General features: G+C 34.9%; 1 protein-coding gene across 1 annotated transcript in view; it reads right to left on the bottom strand.

Annotated features, from left to right (window-relative positions):
* Positions 1-14,055, bottom strand: part of CTNNA3 (catenin alpha 3) — a 1,506,614-nt gene that overhangs the window by 61,384 nt on the left and 1,431,175 nt on the right. Inside the window, 1 exon segment of the mRNA XM_058544370.1 lies at positions 6,762-6,896. Within this exon segment, the coding sequence (XP_058400353.1) occupies positions 6,762-6,896 (135 nt within the window).

Here is a 14,055-nt window from a genome sequence, read left to right as displayed (position 1 = left end):
AAAATCTAATCCATTATGACATCAGTTTACTTAGATACCAAGAGAATTTCTTAGTCCACTTTACTACAATGCGATAAAAAAGAAAACAATACTCCACACTTTTCTTTCTTTTAAAATATATTCTCTGAATTCCTAAGGTCTAATTATCTCCATTTGCCTTCTACCTACCATCAAACCAACAAAAAAACACTCTAGAGAGTTCAATTTATTGGCAACATGTCTTCTCTCTTCTCTTTACTTTTTCTCCTTGCCCTTCTCCCCATTCACCTCCCCTTCTTCATTTCTTTCATCTCTCCTCATTCCATTTCATACATCTCTCAGTCCTTTTTTAAATTTCTAAATACTTCAGTTAATTTTCCAAATCTTCTTCTAGTTTTCCCAATTTTCTTGATGACTACCAATAACTGCAGTAGATTCAGAAAGCTCATTAACTAATTCCCTTAATGTCTTAATGTGGCAAGTACATTAACCTACTAAGTCATTCTGTGGGTACTTGATTGCCTGAGTCCTGTAGGCCCTCGTGGCTCTTTTGGTCAATAGCTGTATTGTTGGTGTTCCCTATCATTCCTAATTGAATGCACACTGCCCCTTGATTTCTGCTAAAGCTGACTTGCTATTGCTTGGCAAATTTTCAATCTTGCTGATCTTTCCCCCCTAACTGACTAGTTTTATTTATTTACCCAATTTTTAAAATTATGGCTTTGGCACACCTGCCTCAGGGTAAGAGAGCACAATTAAACACATTAAAGGAAATACACAAAACACGGCAATTACATAAGTTTTAAGTAGTATAAAAAATTGCTGGCCTAAAAACATCACACTTTGGGAAAGGGTAATTTTAAGAATTTAAAACCATTTTAATTATTTGATTTTTTTCCTCCTGAATTTTATTTTTTATACATACAGGCTAAAATATAACAATATTTATTTCTTTATGGTGACACTCCTTTCACAAAACACAACAGCTTCCTCACTTGGCACTGTACATAAGAACACTAGAGGTACAATTGATGGAGAATTTACAGGCGTGCCCTTGGGTAACCCAGGTACATTTTAATCTTCTTAGCATTATATTTTTACTGTATTCCTAAACTAGTACATTAATAAGTCAAAGTGGCTATGGAAAATGATCTGCAACAGTATGTTTAATTACATTTTATCATGTTTTGCTATCATTTTTTCAATTAAAATCTTATATACTCCCCCTTTCTTTGAGAGAGGATAGCCATCATAAGGCCACATTGGCTTCATTTTCACGTGACTGAAGGATAAACGGAAGCTGAGTCAGGTTCCATGATCCAGGCGAGGTCCTGGAGCTCAGCTCTGGTATAACGATGTCTAGCATACAGTATATCTGATCACTACCTCAAATCATTACTGTTAACTTAGATTATTTTCTCTTCGAAGCAATAATGAATAGTGATTGAAGATTTGAACATCGTTAGTTCTTTTGCTAAAATGAAACTGTGGATAGAGCTGTCACATCTTGATCTTCACAGAAAACTACTCCTTCCATTTTACCAAAATATGGGATCCATCAGAAGTTATTCAACTTCTCATTCATCTGTATCTAAATGTGTTTTTACCTTCATTCCTCTTTACCCTGGCTCAGGAGAGTTCTTTTTTTCCAAAGCTAGTCTTTCTACCTGTGTTCCTAATTCCATTCCCTCTCCCTTGCTTAAGACTTTATCAGTTAGTCTTAGTTTTTCATAGATTCATTCTTTTCTGGCTTTTTCTTGCTCTTTACCTAAACATTTTCTTAATTATTGCCACCTTAAAAAGTACGATAATAAAAATATTAACCAAAAAAAAGGAAGAAAAGAAGCTTCCAGCAATCGCATCTGCCCCTCATGTCTCTCTCCCTCTTCCTCTGTCTCTCTCTCTTTCTCCTTCGTTTCAACTGCAAACTGCCGAAAATTTAGTCAGTGCCGCCATCTTTTCTCTGTCCTGTATACTCAGTTTTTAGCCCACTAAGGTCTAATTTTTGCCTTCACCACATTACTGATGCTCCTTTGGAAAATATATAAAGGTCTCTTATAAGCGCAAAATCCAATATGCGCTTTAAGGCTCAGTCAACCTGAATCTTCTGCATTATTTGTAGTCATTGGCTACTATACCCTCCATCATTCAAAAATATTCAAGGACCTTACTCTAGAGGAGAATATGTATAAAAAAGCAGATAACTACAATATATGTGAGGACTGTTATGATTTTGATAATCATAGAGGGATATGGTAGAAATTGCTAGTTGACACCCAATATCCATTCTCTCTTTTCATAGAAACAAAATTCTGATTTAATTGGGGAAAGCAATGTGCCCAGATTATAACACAAACAAACAAACAAATTTTACATTTTGCAGCATTTCTTGCAGTTATCTATAGACATATGATTAAGTTCTGTCCAATAATACGTAAAAGAAAGCATCTGGAAGGGACTTTAAAAGATGTAAGGAATGTTTGCTTCTGTTTCTCTTCATTCTTACTGTCTGGAATATAAAATCTATAGCTAGAGTTGGAGAAGCCATATTTTGACTTTGATATAAATGAAAGTCAGAACAAAAGGATAATAAAGCAGAAAGACAAAAGTGCCTGATTCCTTGATGACTTTGTGAAGCTGCCCTAACAGTCCTGGGCTGCCCTTTCTCAGGCTCTTTTTATGGAGACAGTAAACTCCCAATTTGTTTAAACTGCCACAACCAAGTCTTTGTATCTGATACAGGAACATTAGAATCACTCGTGTGTAGAAAAAAACTCTTTCTTGATCTCTGTCTCAGCTATTTTTCGTCTTATTCAACATACTTTCACTGGATGGTCCCATCTATTTCTCCTTCATCTCTCTCTCTCCTGAGTTCCAGAACCATATACCCAACTTCTCCTAGATCTTCCTCTTCAGATGCTCCTTAGTCACTTAAATGCAACAAGCAAAATCTGAATGACTTGTCTTACCCCTCCTAATCTGCTCTTCCTTCTATATATAGCTTTTGGTTAATGATGCCACTCTTGATTAAGTTGTTAAATCTCAAAACCTTGGAGGGTAAGTCTTAATTCTTCCTTCTTCTTCATCCTTAACATTCAATAGACCGTTGGTTCTAATTACTTCTACCTCAGAATTTTTTCTTGCATGGATACACTCTTCTCCATTCTCAGCAATATTGCCTTAACCCAGGTTCTCATTGTTACTCACTTGGACTATTTTTAAAAATCATTCCAAAATAGGCCTCTGTCCTCCAGTCCCTCATCTTTCCAATCTATCACCACCCTGTCAAAAAGAGTTAACTTCCAAATACACAGATCTGTTTATGCCCATCTCAAACAGAAAAATTTTCAATTACTCTCAATTGCCTACAGGGTAAAGTTAAAATGGTATAAATGATCTTTTTGAAACAGCCTTAGTTTTGTTTGCAGCTTTTCTTCTATTCCACAGCCCCCAAAACACACACCAACACTACCGGTACAATTGTTTTCTGTCACATCAGACTGTTTGCAATTTCCATAATATTCCTTATCTTTTCCTTCCTCTATCTTTTTACTTCAGTTGTCGCATCTATCTCGAATCGTTTTCCTCTCCTTCCCCCATAAGCATACATTTATTTTTTACTTATTAATTAAAGCCTAAATTAGAGTCAAATCACTTACAGAGCTTCCTCTTGCCCACTTGCCACATCGGTAGAATTAATTATTCCCTCACCTCTTACTATGTTCATACCACTATTATGTAATTTATAACATAGTTTTGTAGTCATTTTTGTATAGTTAGGTACATTTTATGTGTCTTAATTTTGCATGCATTTGAGCATCTTAAAGGAGGCATCATATATTCATTTTTGCATCCCCTACATGTTCTACAATGTATGGCACAGAGAAGATGCTCGATTCATAGTTGAGGACTGGACTAATTACACCTTAGTTGCCTTATAAGTGAAACATGTAACTTCAGGATAAGTGCTTTCAGATCAATGTAAGAATGATTGGAAAAGAATTTTAATCAAATGATCTATTATGAGAATGGTTGTCAAATTCCTTTATGGTATGAATTCATCTTCTTTATCCTAGACCCTAATACCCCATACCCAGAAAGCACTCAGCCCATTCACTCCAGAAATGCACTCCATTCATACCACTTCCTTTTAACCAAGTATATCTGCTAAAAGTAATATTTCATGAACTTGATTTTGGAATGCAAACTTTACTTAGTGAACTTTGAATAGTCAGCAGTTTTTCGTTTGTTTCTTTGGTTTTGTGAGGAAGATCAGCCCTGAGCTAACATCTATGCCAATCCTCCTCTTTTTTTTGCTGAGGAAGACCGGCTCTGAGCTAACATTTATTGCCAATCCTCCTCCTTTTTTTCCCCAAAGCCCCAGTACATAGTTGTATGTCATAGTTGCACAGCCTTCTAGTTGCTGTATGTGGGACGCGGCCTCAGCACGGCCGGAGAAGCGGTGCATCAGTGCGCGCCCGGGATCCGCACCCGGGCCGCCAGTAGTGGAGCGTGCACACTAACCGCTAAGCCACGGGGCCGGCCCAAATAGTCAATAGTTTTGAATACCAAATTTCTGTAATTTTTAATGAGTTTCCCTGCTTTAGAATCATGCTTATTACTTTTTAAAAGGCCTCAAAAAAATGATGACTTAGATTAGACCTTCTTTTCAATTTAAAGAAGAAAGAAAAACAAGATGAGAACTCAGGGTCACTGAGAGATTAGAGCAAATGTGCTTTGGCATACGTAAATAAAATGTATTTTAAAAGCTCTCCAGGATCTACCTGTACGCAGATGGCAGTATGGCATGTAAAAGGGGGCATGCTCCCTTTCTTCAAATTTATTTTTTCTAATGGGAAATTGTGAGTGAATGATGATAAATAGTTTAGGATTTGCAATGCTAGTCCTCATTTTATATAATGACTCAGCTTTCAAATTGTAAATCATGGATTCTACATGGCTTATGCCTAATCTATCTGTAAAATATGTAAAGTTGATGAATTTGAATCATCATACCAAACAAGAAGGAATGCAAATTTAATTTATACATCTGGAGGAAATTATATTTTGGAGGGACAATTAACAGTAATACATTTTTAACACTTATATATAAGCTGAGCTTCTATCAATATATTTTTTTGAAAGCTTAGTTTCAGACAATATGAAGAAGTAACATATAACTGGAAAATAAAATTCATATGGAAATAGACCTTGTGGATGAGAGTGAATGTGTGAAATTGAGAAAAGTAAACAGACAACAAACTTGGGTCTCCAAATAAACCTACTTTTTACACATTTAAAGTAGTATAATGTTAAAAGAGAAAATGAAAACTGAATGTCTAGTAGTCCAAAATAAAGATATATTATTTTTAAATGTATATGTATGTATATATATAAATGCTGTGTGTATATATTCATGTCTGTATGTATACACGCATGTATTCACACACACATTTCCTTTGAAAAGTGACAGGGCATCAATATTGTACAGGTTGTGTTGATTCGTGTTTTTGTTTTTGTAAAATTTGACTGTCAAGGAAACTAAATCACTTTTTTATCTCTAATAATTAGTATACCTAATTTCCAAATTATTCACTTTTCATCTGTGCTCTGCAGTTTCATCATAGATTCAAGGTTGTCCACCTGAACAGAGAAGACATAGGCCTTTCAAGGTAAACCCCAGTTCTGACATTTACTAGTATGACCTTGGGAAAGCTATTTAACCTTTCTGAATTTCATTTGTTTCAAGTGTTAAAGAAAACAAAACAAGCTAAAAAACAATCTGTCTGACATGCTATTGTGAAGATTAAGTAAGAAAAAATATAGTTAAGAGATAGCTAGTCAATAAGGATTAGTTTGCTGCCCTCTACTCTTGATGGTAATTCTTTGCTTGTGGTTTTGCAACTATATTCTTTTTAAGAATGTTAGTTCATTGAGGGAAAGCACAATGTCAGGCTATAGAAATCCCAGATGTTACAAATTTATGAGTATGCTGTTATCATTTTTAAAAATTTACTCTCATGAATATAACTTCCTAGAATGCTCATGATGTTTCACTTTAACTTAAATTTATACTCTTGGCCCATGTCCTTCTCAAAGTCACTGATAACCAAATCCAATATAGATATCAAACATTATTTTATTACCATATTCACTCTAGAGAAATTATCTACTGTTATTAAAAGATGAGAAGGATAGTTAGACATTATTTCTACCATGGTCATTTTATAGCAGTTTGAAACAGGCTTACCAGAGAATTTATGAAATTTCCTCTAAATCTATAATGACCTATCAGACTCCACTTCTACAATTACATATAGAAATAAAAGTTTTGAAGACCTGAATTTCTATGTTATAGAAAGGAATAATGGGAAAATGAATATCAATTAATAATAGTAAAGCAATTATTTCACTAATTTGCAATTCCACATGAACTTATTTTAAAAAAATTACAGGACTCAGTTCAGAGTTTTATCTGTACACTTTCTGAAGTCTGAAAACCATGCTCCAAATTAACATCCATTTCTTACCCAAGTGGTTTACAAAACCTGATTCACTCTAAAATCTCTGAAGTAAATAAAAACAAGTTGTACCAGTTAATATTTCTTTAAGAAATCTGGCAAGATTTCTTGCTAATCTAATTGCATGCAATTTTATACACTCCAGTTGAGTTTGTTCTAACCTACATGGACCTAAGTGATTTGGTGGGGTGAGGAGGAGTGTAGCTGCTTTGTTTCAAGCATCTTCCACGTGTGATAGCGTAAGTGCTGGGCAGTACTCACAGCTGACATGATGAGCTCTCCCCCCAGGTTCTGGATCTCAGCTTTAACTTGACTGCAGATTTTCAGTTGGTGAGAGTAGAATTTAATCTGTTCCAAGTAGGCCAACAAGTCTTGTTTGCACGATGGATCTGGACACTAAATAGCATAAAAGATAAAAATGAAAATAGCAAAATAAACAATAAGCAGGTCAGAGCGAGTAAAGATTGGCATTGCAGGTACCTTGTAAAGCAGCAACTTTATTTTCATTGAGCCTCATTGCTCAGATCAAACCCATGTAGATTCTGCTATGCTTCTACCGTTAGAAGAGCTTGTTCGTGTTTCAATCTTAGTTACTTCAGCATAGACAAAAGAAATAGCAAAGGAATTTCCATACATGAAAAGGCACATAAAGTAATTGCCTTTAATTTATGATAAGGTTAGAAGATTTCAGATTATATTTTTAGGTAAATCGAAAGAAATATTTAAAACACAATTATTCCCTTCACCTAGAGTTGCTATTAGAATATTCCTTGGGATCCATAGTTCTGCATTGTCTGCTTTTGTTATTTATATGGACATAAAAAAAATCTGCAACAAAGCATATCTTATGTTCTATTACTTTCAGCATTTACTTTCAGCATTTCTTAGCTATTACAGACAAAAGAAACCATTTCCACCTTATATAACAGCTATAGGTCTACCTGGAGCCAAGAAACAGACAATACACGTTTTAGAGATGTATCAAATTTCTTTACCAAAAACAGTCTCCCACATTTTATTATCCACTTTAAATACACTTTCATAAGGACATGGAAATATGAACAGTAATTTATATGCAAAGCTATTCATTGTAGCATTACTTATTGTAGCAAAATTTGGAAATAAGTTAAATGTCCTACAATAGTGGCAAGATTAAATAAGAATGCATATTTGTATAAGGTGATATTATAGTCTCAAGAAAATAATATTTTCAAAGGGTATAGGAAAATGTTTTTGGAAGGTGAAAAATCTCAGTATTAAAAATTTCATATACTATCTCAATAAAATTGTGTAAAAAATATGTTGTGCTGGTGTTTAAAACACACTGGGAAATAAATATATGAAAATAAATAAACACGATAAAATCAATAATTTTCATTTTCTTATCCGTTTGCATATCATAAAATAAATATATATTACTTCTATAATTATAAAAATGTTATTGTCACAAAACTTTAATTCTAATGGCCTAAAATGCAAATTAAAATGTAGGATGAGGGCCAGCCCCGTGGCTTGGTGGTTAAGTGCGCGCGCTCCGCTGCTGGCGGCCCGGGTTCGGATCCCGGGCGCGCACTGACGCACCGCTTCTCTGGCCATGCTGAGGTTGCATCCCACATACAGCAACTAGAAGGATGTTCATCTATGACATACAACTATCTACTGGGGCTTTGGGGGGAAAAAATAAAAAAAGAAAAAAGAAAAGAAAACTGCAGGTCCTTCCGAAACACATTTCAGTGCGCTGGCTTACTTCAGCTTCCTTGCATTGGGGAAAAAAATAAAGAAAGAAAGAAAAAAACAAAAAAAAGTGGGATGAAAGACCAGAAAGCATTTCTTGCATTTCCGTTTTTACCTACCAGGTAATAAGCTAGAGTGTTGTTGGAAAATTCCTGGCAATCTTGTTCTTTTTTATATTTGCTAAATAGACTCATCTACATAGCTACAGAATGCGTGGACAAGATGAGAACACGTGACCCCTGAGTCAAAGTTAATCAACAAAGGTAGCAAAGAAATAAATTCTTCTGCAGAAATACTATCAGTCTGCTAAACAGGCATGGACGTATGAATGGGTATATAGATACATGATAACCAGCCAGGGAGATAATCAGACAAGATGATAGAGAGACCTTGACATTAAGGGTGTTTCCTAAATTTTAAACAAGGAAGTAAGGGGAAGCCGCCAAATCTCATCAGGAAGATTAAATTGTAACTAATTAACAAGGAGGAGAAGAAGGAGGAAAAGGAGAAGGAGAAGAAGAAAGACTGAGAGAAAAGGGGGAAAAGGGGAGGAGGAGGAAGAGGAGAGTAAGAAGGAAGAGGAAGGGATTTCCCCAATTTATAGATGCAAAATCAGAAATCTAGAAAGCATGGTACTTTTCCCAGGATTGAAGAGCTTGTGTTAGAGCCAGTATTTGAACCCATATCTATTTGCTTTCAAATCTATTTTATTTTAAATCACTAAACTTAAGAGAATTTGGAGTGCAATTTTTTTCTATCACAGAATACTGTGGGCTGCACAGTTTCAAGGAAAAAGAATTCATAGGGACACTATGCCTCCAGTGCTGTTTTGAAGTGAAGAGTGCTTAGATTTTGTAAAAGACCAATTTTTTCATAACTAACTAATTTCAAAATCAGTTATCTAGAATTACTTATAATGATGAAAGGCGAGTCATTTCATTGTTTTCCCATGACAGGGAGGTGATCTTTATTAAGTACTTCCTATGTGCCAGGCACTGTGCCATGTCCCTTACGTGCACAATTCTAAGTTAGTACTCACAGTATCATTTTAGTTAGATCTAATTATTGTCATCTTGCACATTTGCAAACTAAGCTTTGGATAGAGTATATGATTTGTCTAAAGATTTGAATTTAATTTCTTCTGTTTCATTCACTGTACAATGATCTCTTCTACATGACATTCATTCAAAACACCGTTTTCTTTGTCTGTCCTCACAGAGTAATGGTCTTATCTAGTCCTTGTTCCTCTGGATGGACTCAGTGATAATCCCTGACACATATAGTGTTCTATCTGTCATATACTACTCTAGGTGCTTTACTTATATTAACTTTTTTAATAATCACACAACTCCATGAGGTACGTTTTATCATTATCCCCATTCAGCAAAGGAGGAAACTGAGGCACAGAGAAGTTAATTGACTTGCCCAAATAATAAGCAGTGGAGTTCATATTCAAACTCACGTGATCTAGCTCCACTTCCCTACCTTTATGGTCTAGGAAAAATATCAGTCTTCCTGCCAGTTTTATCTTATATTGTAAACAGCAAATTGCCACTCTGATTTGTAAATTGTTTCTTAAATTGACTCTCTTATTTGTAAATTATAAAAAGCATTAGTGTGGATTTTTTTCTTTAAATGCTAACATCACTATACAACTTCTGATAAAATTGAAGTTAATAATTAGATTCTTAACCAATAACCAATGTTGCAATCATCCAAGTTTAAGCAAAATATACAGTCTCTCAAGTGATGCTTTCAAGGCCATACTGGAAGAGTCTAGAATTCTGTTAATGAAAGAAGGAGTCAAATGAGTGGAAAATTTGAAGTTGAACTTTTGAAATTAAAAGTTGCTTGACCCAGACCTACCCTTCATTTGCAGAATTGATGGGAATCTTGGTTACATCTAAAGATGGCAGTTGGTTTTATAACTGAAGTAGAAAAACATACTAATTGATAAATTCTATACAATAAAATTTATTAATGTCTTCTTTCCCATTGACATTTGGAAAGCCTTTCCGAGTTGATTTTGGCTGCCTAGAAGCAGAATCAGGAAAATGAATCATTCCCGCTTTAAGAATGCCCTTCTCTGGCCGGCCCAGTGGCTTAGCGGTTAAGTGCGAGCGCTCCGCTACTGGCGACCTGGGGTTCGGATCCCGGGTGCGCACTGACGAGCCACTTCTCCGGTCATGCTGAGGCCGTGTCCCACACAAAGCTACTAGAAGGATGTGCAACTATGACATACAACTATCTACTGGGGCTTTGGGGAAAAAAAAAAAGGAGGAGGATTGGCAATAGATGTTAGCTCAGAGCGGGTCTTCCTCAGCAAAAAGAAGAGGATTAGCATGGATGTTAGCTCAGGGCTGATCTTCCTCACAAAAAATAAAATAAAATAAAATAAAATAAAATAAAATAAATAAGAATGCCCTTCTCCTACTTACCAAACCTCCTTTATTAAAAGCAAATAATGTTTTCCCCACCTTTTATATTTTTACATGAAGGTGATAGAAAAAGCTTGGGCCCTGGATTTGTAGAATATTTAAACCTTTGACTTTTTTTTTGAATAAAATTTGCATAAAAATAACTTTTAAAGGAACACTGCTAGGGACTTTAAGGCAAATCAAGTGGTAGACTATCCTAACACATTTTGGTTATTATTTGCCAGTTTATTAAGAGCGGAGATGTTGACCAGGACATCTGGTTAGCTTCTTAATGCATACAATTTTTTTTTAAATTTAAGTTTTATAACCACTGGGACACTCACTACAAGCAAGCAGATGGCATGTCAGCCTAACTGGTTTTCTCAGATTAGCCCAGCTTGCATTCTCCGAGTGAGATGCTTGGTACCAATACAGAACACATGAGTTAGTAAAGAGAGGAGAAGGGAAAAACATTTATTACCTTTCAGTTTGAATTTTAAGGGTGCATTCACAAAGTGAATACTTTTAAGTACATTTCTTCCATAAGCTTAAGCTATTTTTTGCCCATATTGGAATATAAACTTTATTTAAGACACATTTAAAATGACTTTTGCAATTACAGACAACAGTTTAAATTCTGCTAAGCTGGCAAAGTCTGTTAATGAAAAGTATTAGGTGTCACTGTGAATTTCTAGAATAGAAATTTCAAGCAATCAGTGATAGCAAAGGCAGTCTGTGTCTGTGACCTTTCTCTTCCCTCAGAGCTCATTTTTCCACCTGTACTCCAGCCCAGAGGCTGTCTCATTTCACCTTCCTCAGGGTCACAGATCACCAATACTCCACTCTTTTTCTGCACTTTTAATGTCTCCTTTTTCTATCCTTGAATCTATCAACATAAATTCCCTCGAAACAAAAACCCTCCCTCAACCCTGTAATTCCATCTCTCTCTTTCCTTGTTCATTAACATTCCTTCTAAAACATTTTCAATGCTGCCCCTACTGGTGTTCTCAGCTTTTGTTCTTGGTTATCTTTTCATTCTTGCCCTCTCCTTGGATAATAGTATATGCTGCTCTGGCTTCATCTATCACTTACAAAATAAAAACTACTAAATCTCTATCATTCAGCCCTGTCTTCAGAAGATCCACATACCTATTACATTTGCCCAGCCCATCTCATCATCTTATCAATATTTCACACACAACACATATAACCCTCAAGTATTTCATACTCCATCTTGCCTACTATAAAACAATTTTTCCTGTTCTATTAACTATCTCAATAAAGAGTGCTTTCTCCCTCTCTCCTATCTGTTAAATTTGGTCAGTTATTGATTTGAGATGATCATACGTGGAAATCTCAGCATGCTTTGAAAGTTTTTCTTCTTTGTATGCTTCTCATAGCTGTTCTTTACAAAACTGAGGTCTCTAAAACACAGAAAGAAAGGTATCTAGGGAAGTATGCTTAAAAAATGCAATGGAATTCTTTTATGATATCAGCAATGGAGGACAACATTGACTCAAATGGTCTAGACTGGCCACGCTGACTTGTGAGAGTTATATTTAGGAAACTGGTTTGGCATTTTTCAACGCATAAATGTTGTTTTACAAGAAATTATATATGCTGTTCAAATTTTGTCATATCTCCCTATTTAGACAAAAATTCTCTTAAGTTTAAGAATTGTTTCAAATTCATTTTTAGTTTCATCTTGGTTTGGACATATGACCAATAAGAAAATGCTATCGGTGACGTATACTTTGAACACTAATACAAATGGAAGACAAGGATGTTTTCCATCTTCATGAAAGCTCCTTTCCTTTAATAGGTGTAAATTTCTGGCCCAATCTACTTTTCAGCTTTATGTTGACTTCCATTGGAAATTCTCAGGATTGACTTCCCTATATATTAGATTACAATTCAAAAAATATCATCTCCCTTCCTGAAATCTGAAATTTGTCAACTGAAGAGTTACTTGGGTTGAAACAAACTTACAAAAATGTTTACCCTGTATATAGAATAAGAATGCAGAAAGGATGGTGGAAACTCAGACAAATTTCAATTATTTGGAATTTTTGGTTCAAGATAGCCACCTGTAAGGAGAAACTTTCCTCATCTTTCCTTTTCCCCTCCTATACCAAATAACTCCTTCCCCATGAACCCTCAAACACCTTATTTTTGGTTCCTATGGCCATAGTTTTGTACACATGAAATAAAACTGAATATATAATCACTCTCAATGCATTTAAGACATTATATGAAAAAGATCCAATAAAGGGAAAAAAATAGTAAAACAGCATGCCTTTAAACAGGACACTATTATTTCAAGGATACAAACACACCAAATATTTAGTTTCTACCCATTCCTATTTAATTCCTGAGAACATCCAAGGCATTTATTTTTATAAAGTAGGGATTTATTAATCTGGAGAACAAATATAAGTATTTATATCTCTGCTCAAAATAAATTTCAGACAGATAATAGTATCAAAATACACATATCAGCACAAGATGCATCTAGGATTTATATCCTTAGGAGACATGTTAGAATGATATCATGAACACTTCAGAAGTTTCTTTTTAGTATAGTTTAATTACAAAAAATTCTCGACTTTCATAACTTCAGCAGGGAAACAATTAAAATGAGGCTAGTCACCAATAACATTTTGTTAAATATCAATATAAATTACACTTGTAGGTTGTTTTGTTCATAGTTGAGTGCATTGTGTATGATTTGGCTTGTAATTCTTTATCTTCCTTTTTAAATGTCATCTTTTCTTGAATTAGCATTGGCTTTCAATGTATTTAACACTGAAAATTCATTTTAATTGTGTTCAGTTGTGATTAGGCGGGAGTACTCAGCCAACAACGGGGATATCTTTGCTTTGGCAAAATTACAGTGAAGGAGTATTAGGCTTCAGACACACCACCCAGGGGTCAGAAAGTCTAATTTTGTCCTTTCCTCCTGCAAAACATGTTAGCAGATATTAATTTCATTTTGGCTCCTATTCGTTTCTTTCTATGTGGGGTATCCTGCTTCTATAACCAACTGATATCTTTTTGTGTATTATTCCTTGTGAGGTGTTATCCAGTTCATCTAATTTAGAATATCTGCTAATATGATGAATTACAGTGTAGAATCAAGTCACAGAAACAGATGTGTGCTAAGAATCTGGAATCTTGGATTTGTAAGAAGAGTACTTCTCTAATTTGCCATTCTCTTTATTTATGAGGAACATGTTTACGAACTATGATAGCTAACATATCTTGTCCTTTAGGAGTATACTGTCTAATGGAGACAAGATTTGTACCAGAGTTCTACAGGACTTAAACAGTATGATCTTGGATGGCATATATAATCTACCACACCATCTTAAGACACTTCTAAAGCCCAAGCGATGTTGAGTAAT

This window comes from Diceros bicornis, chromosome 6 (assembly GCF_020826845.1).
Source record: "Diceros bicornis minor isolate mBicDic1 chromosome 6, mDicBic1.mat.cur, whole genome shotgun sequence".
Lineage (NCBI taxonomy): Eukaryota > Metazoa > Chordata > Mammalia > Perissodactyla > Rhinocerotidae > Diceros > Diceros bicornis.
This window is presented reverse-complemented; position numbering and strand designations above follow the sequence as displayed.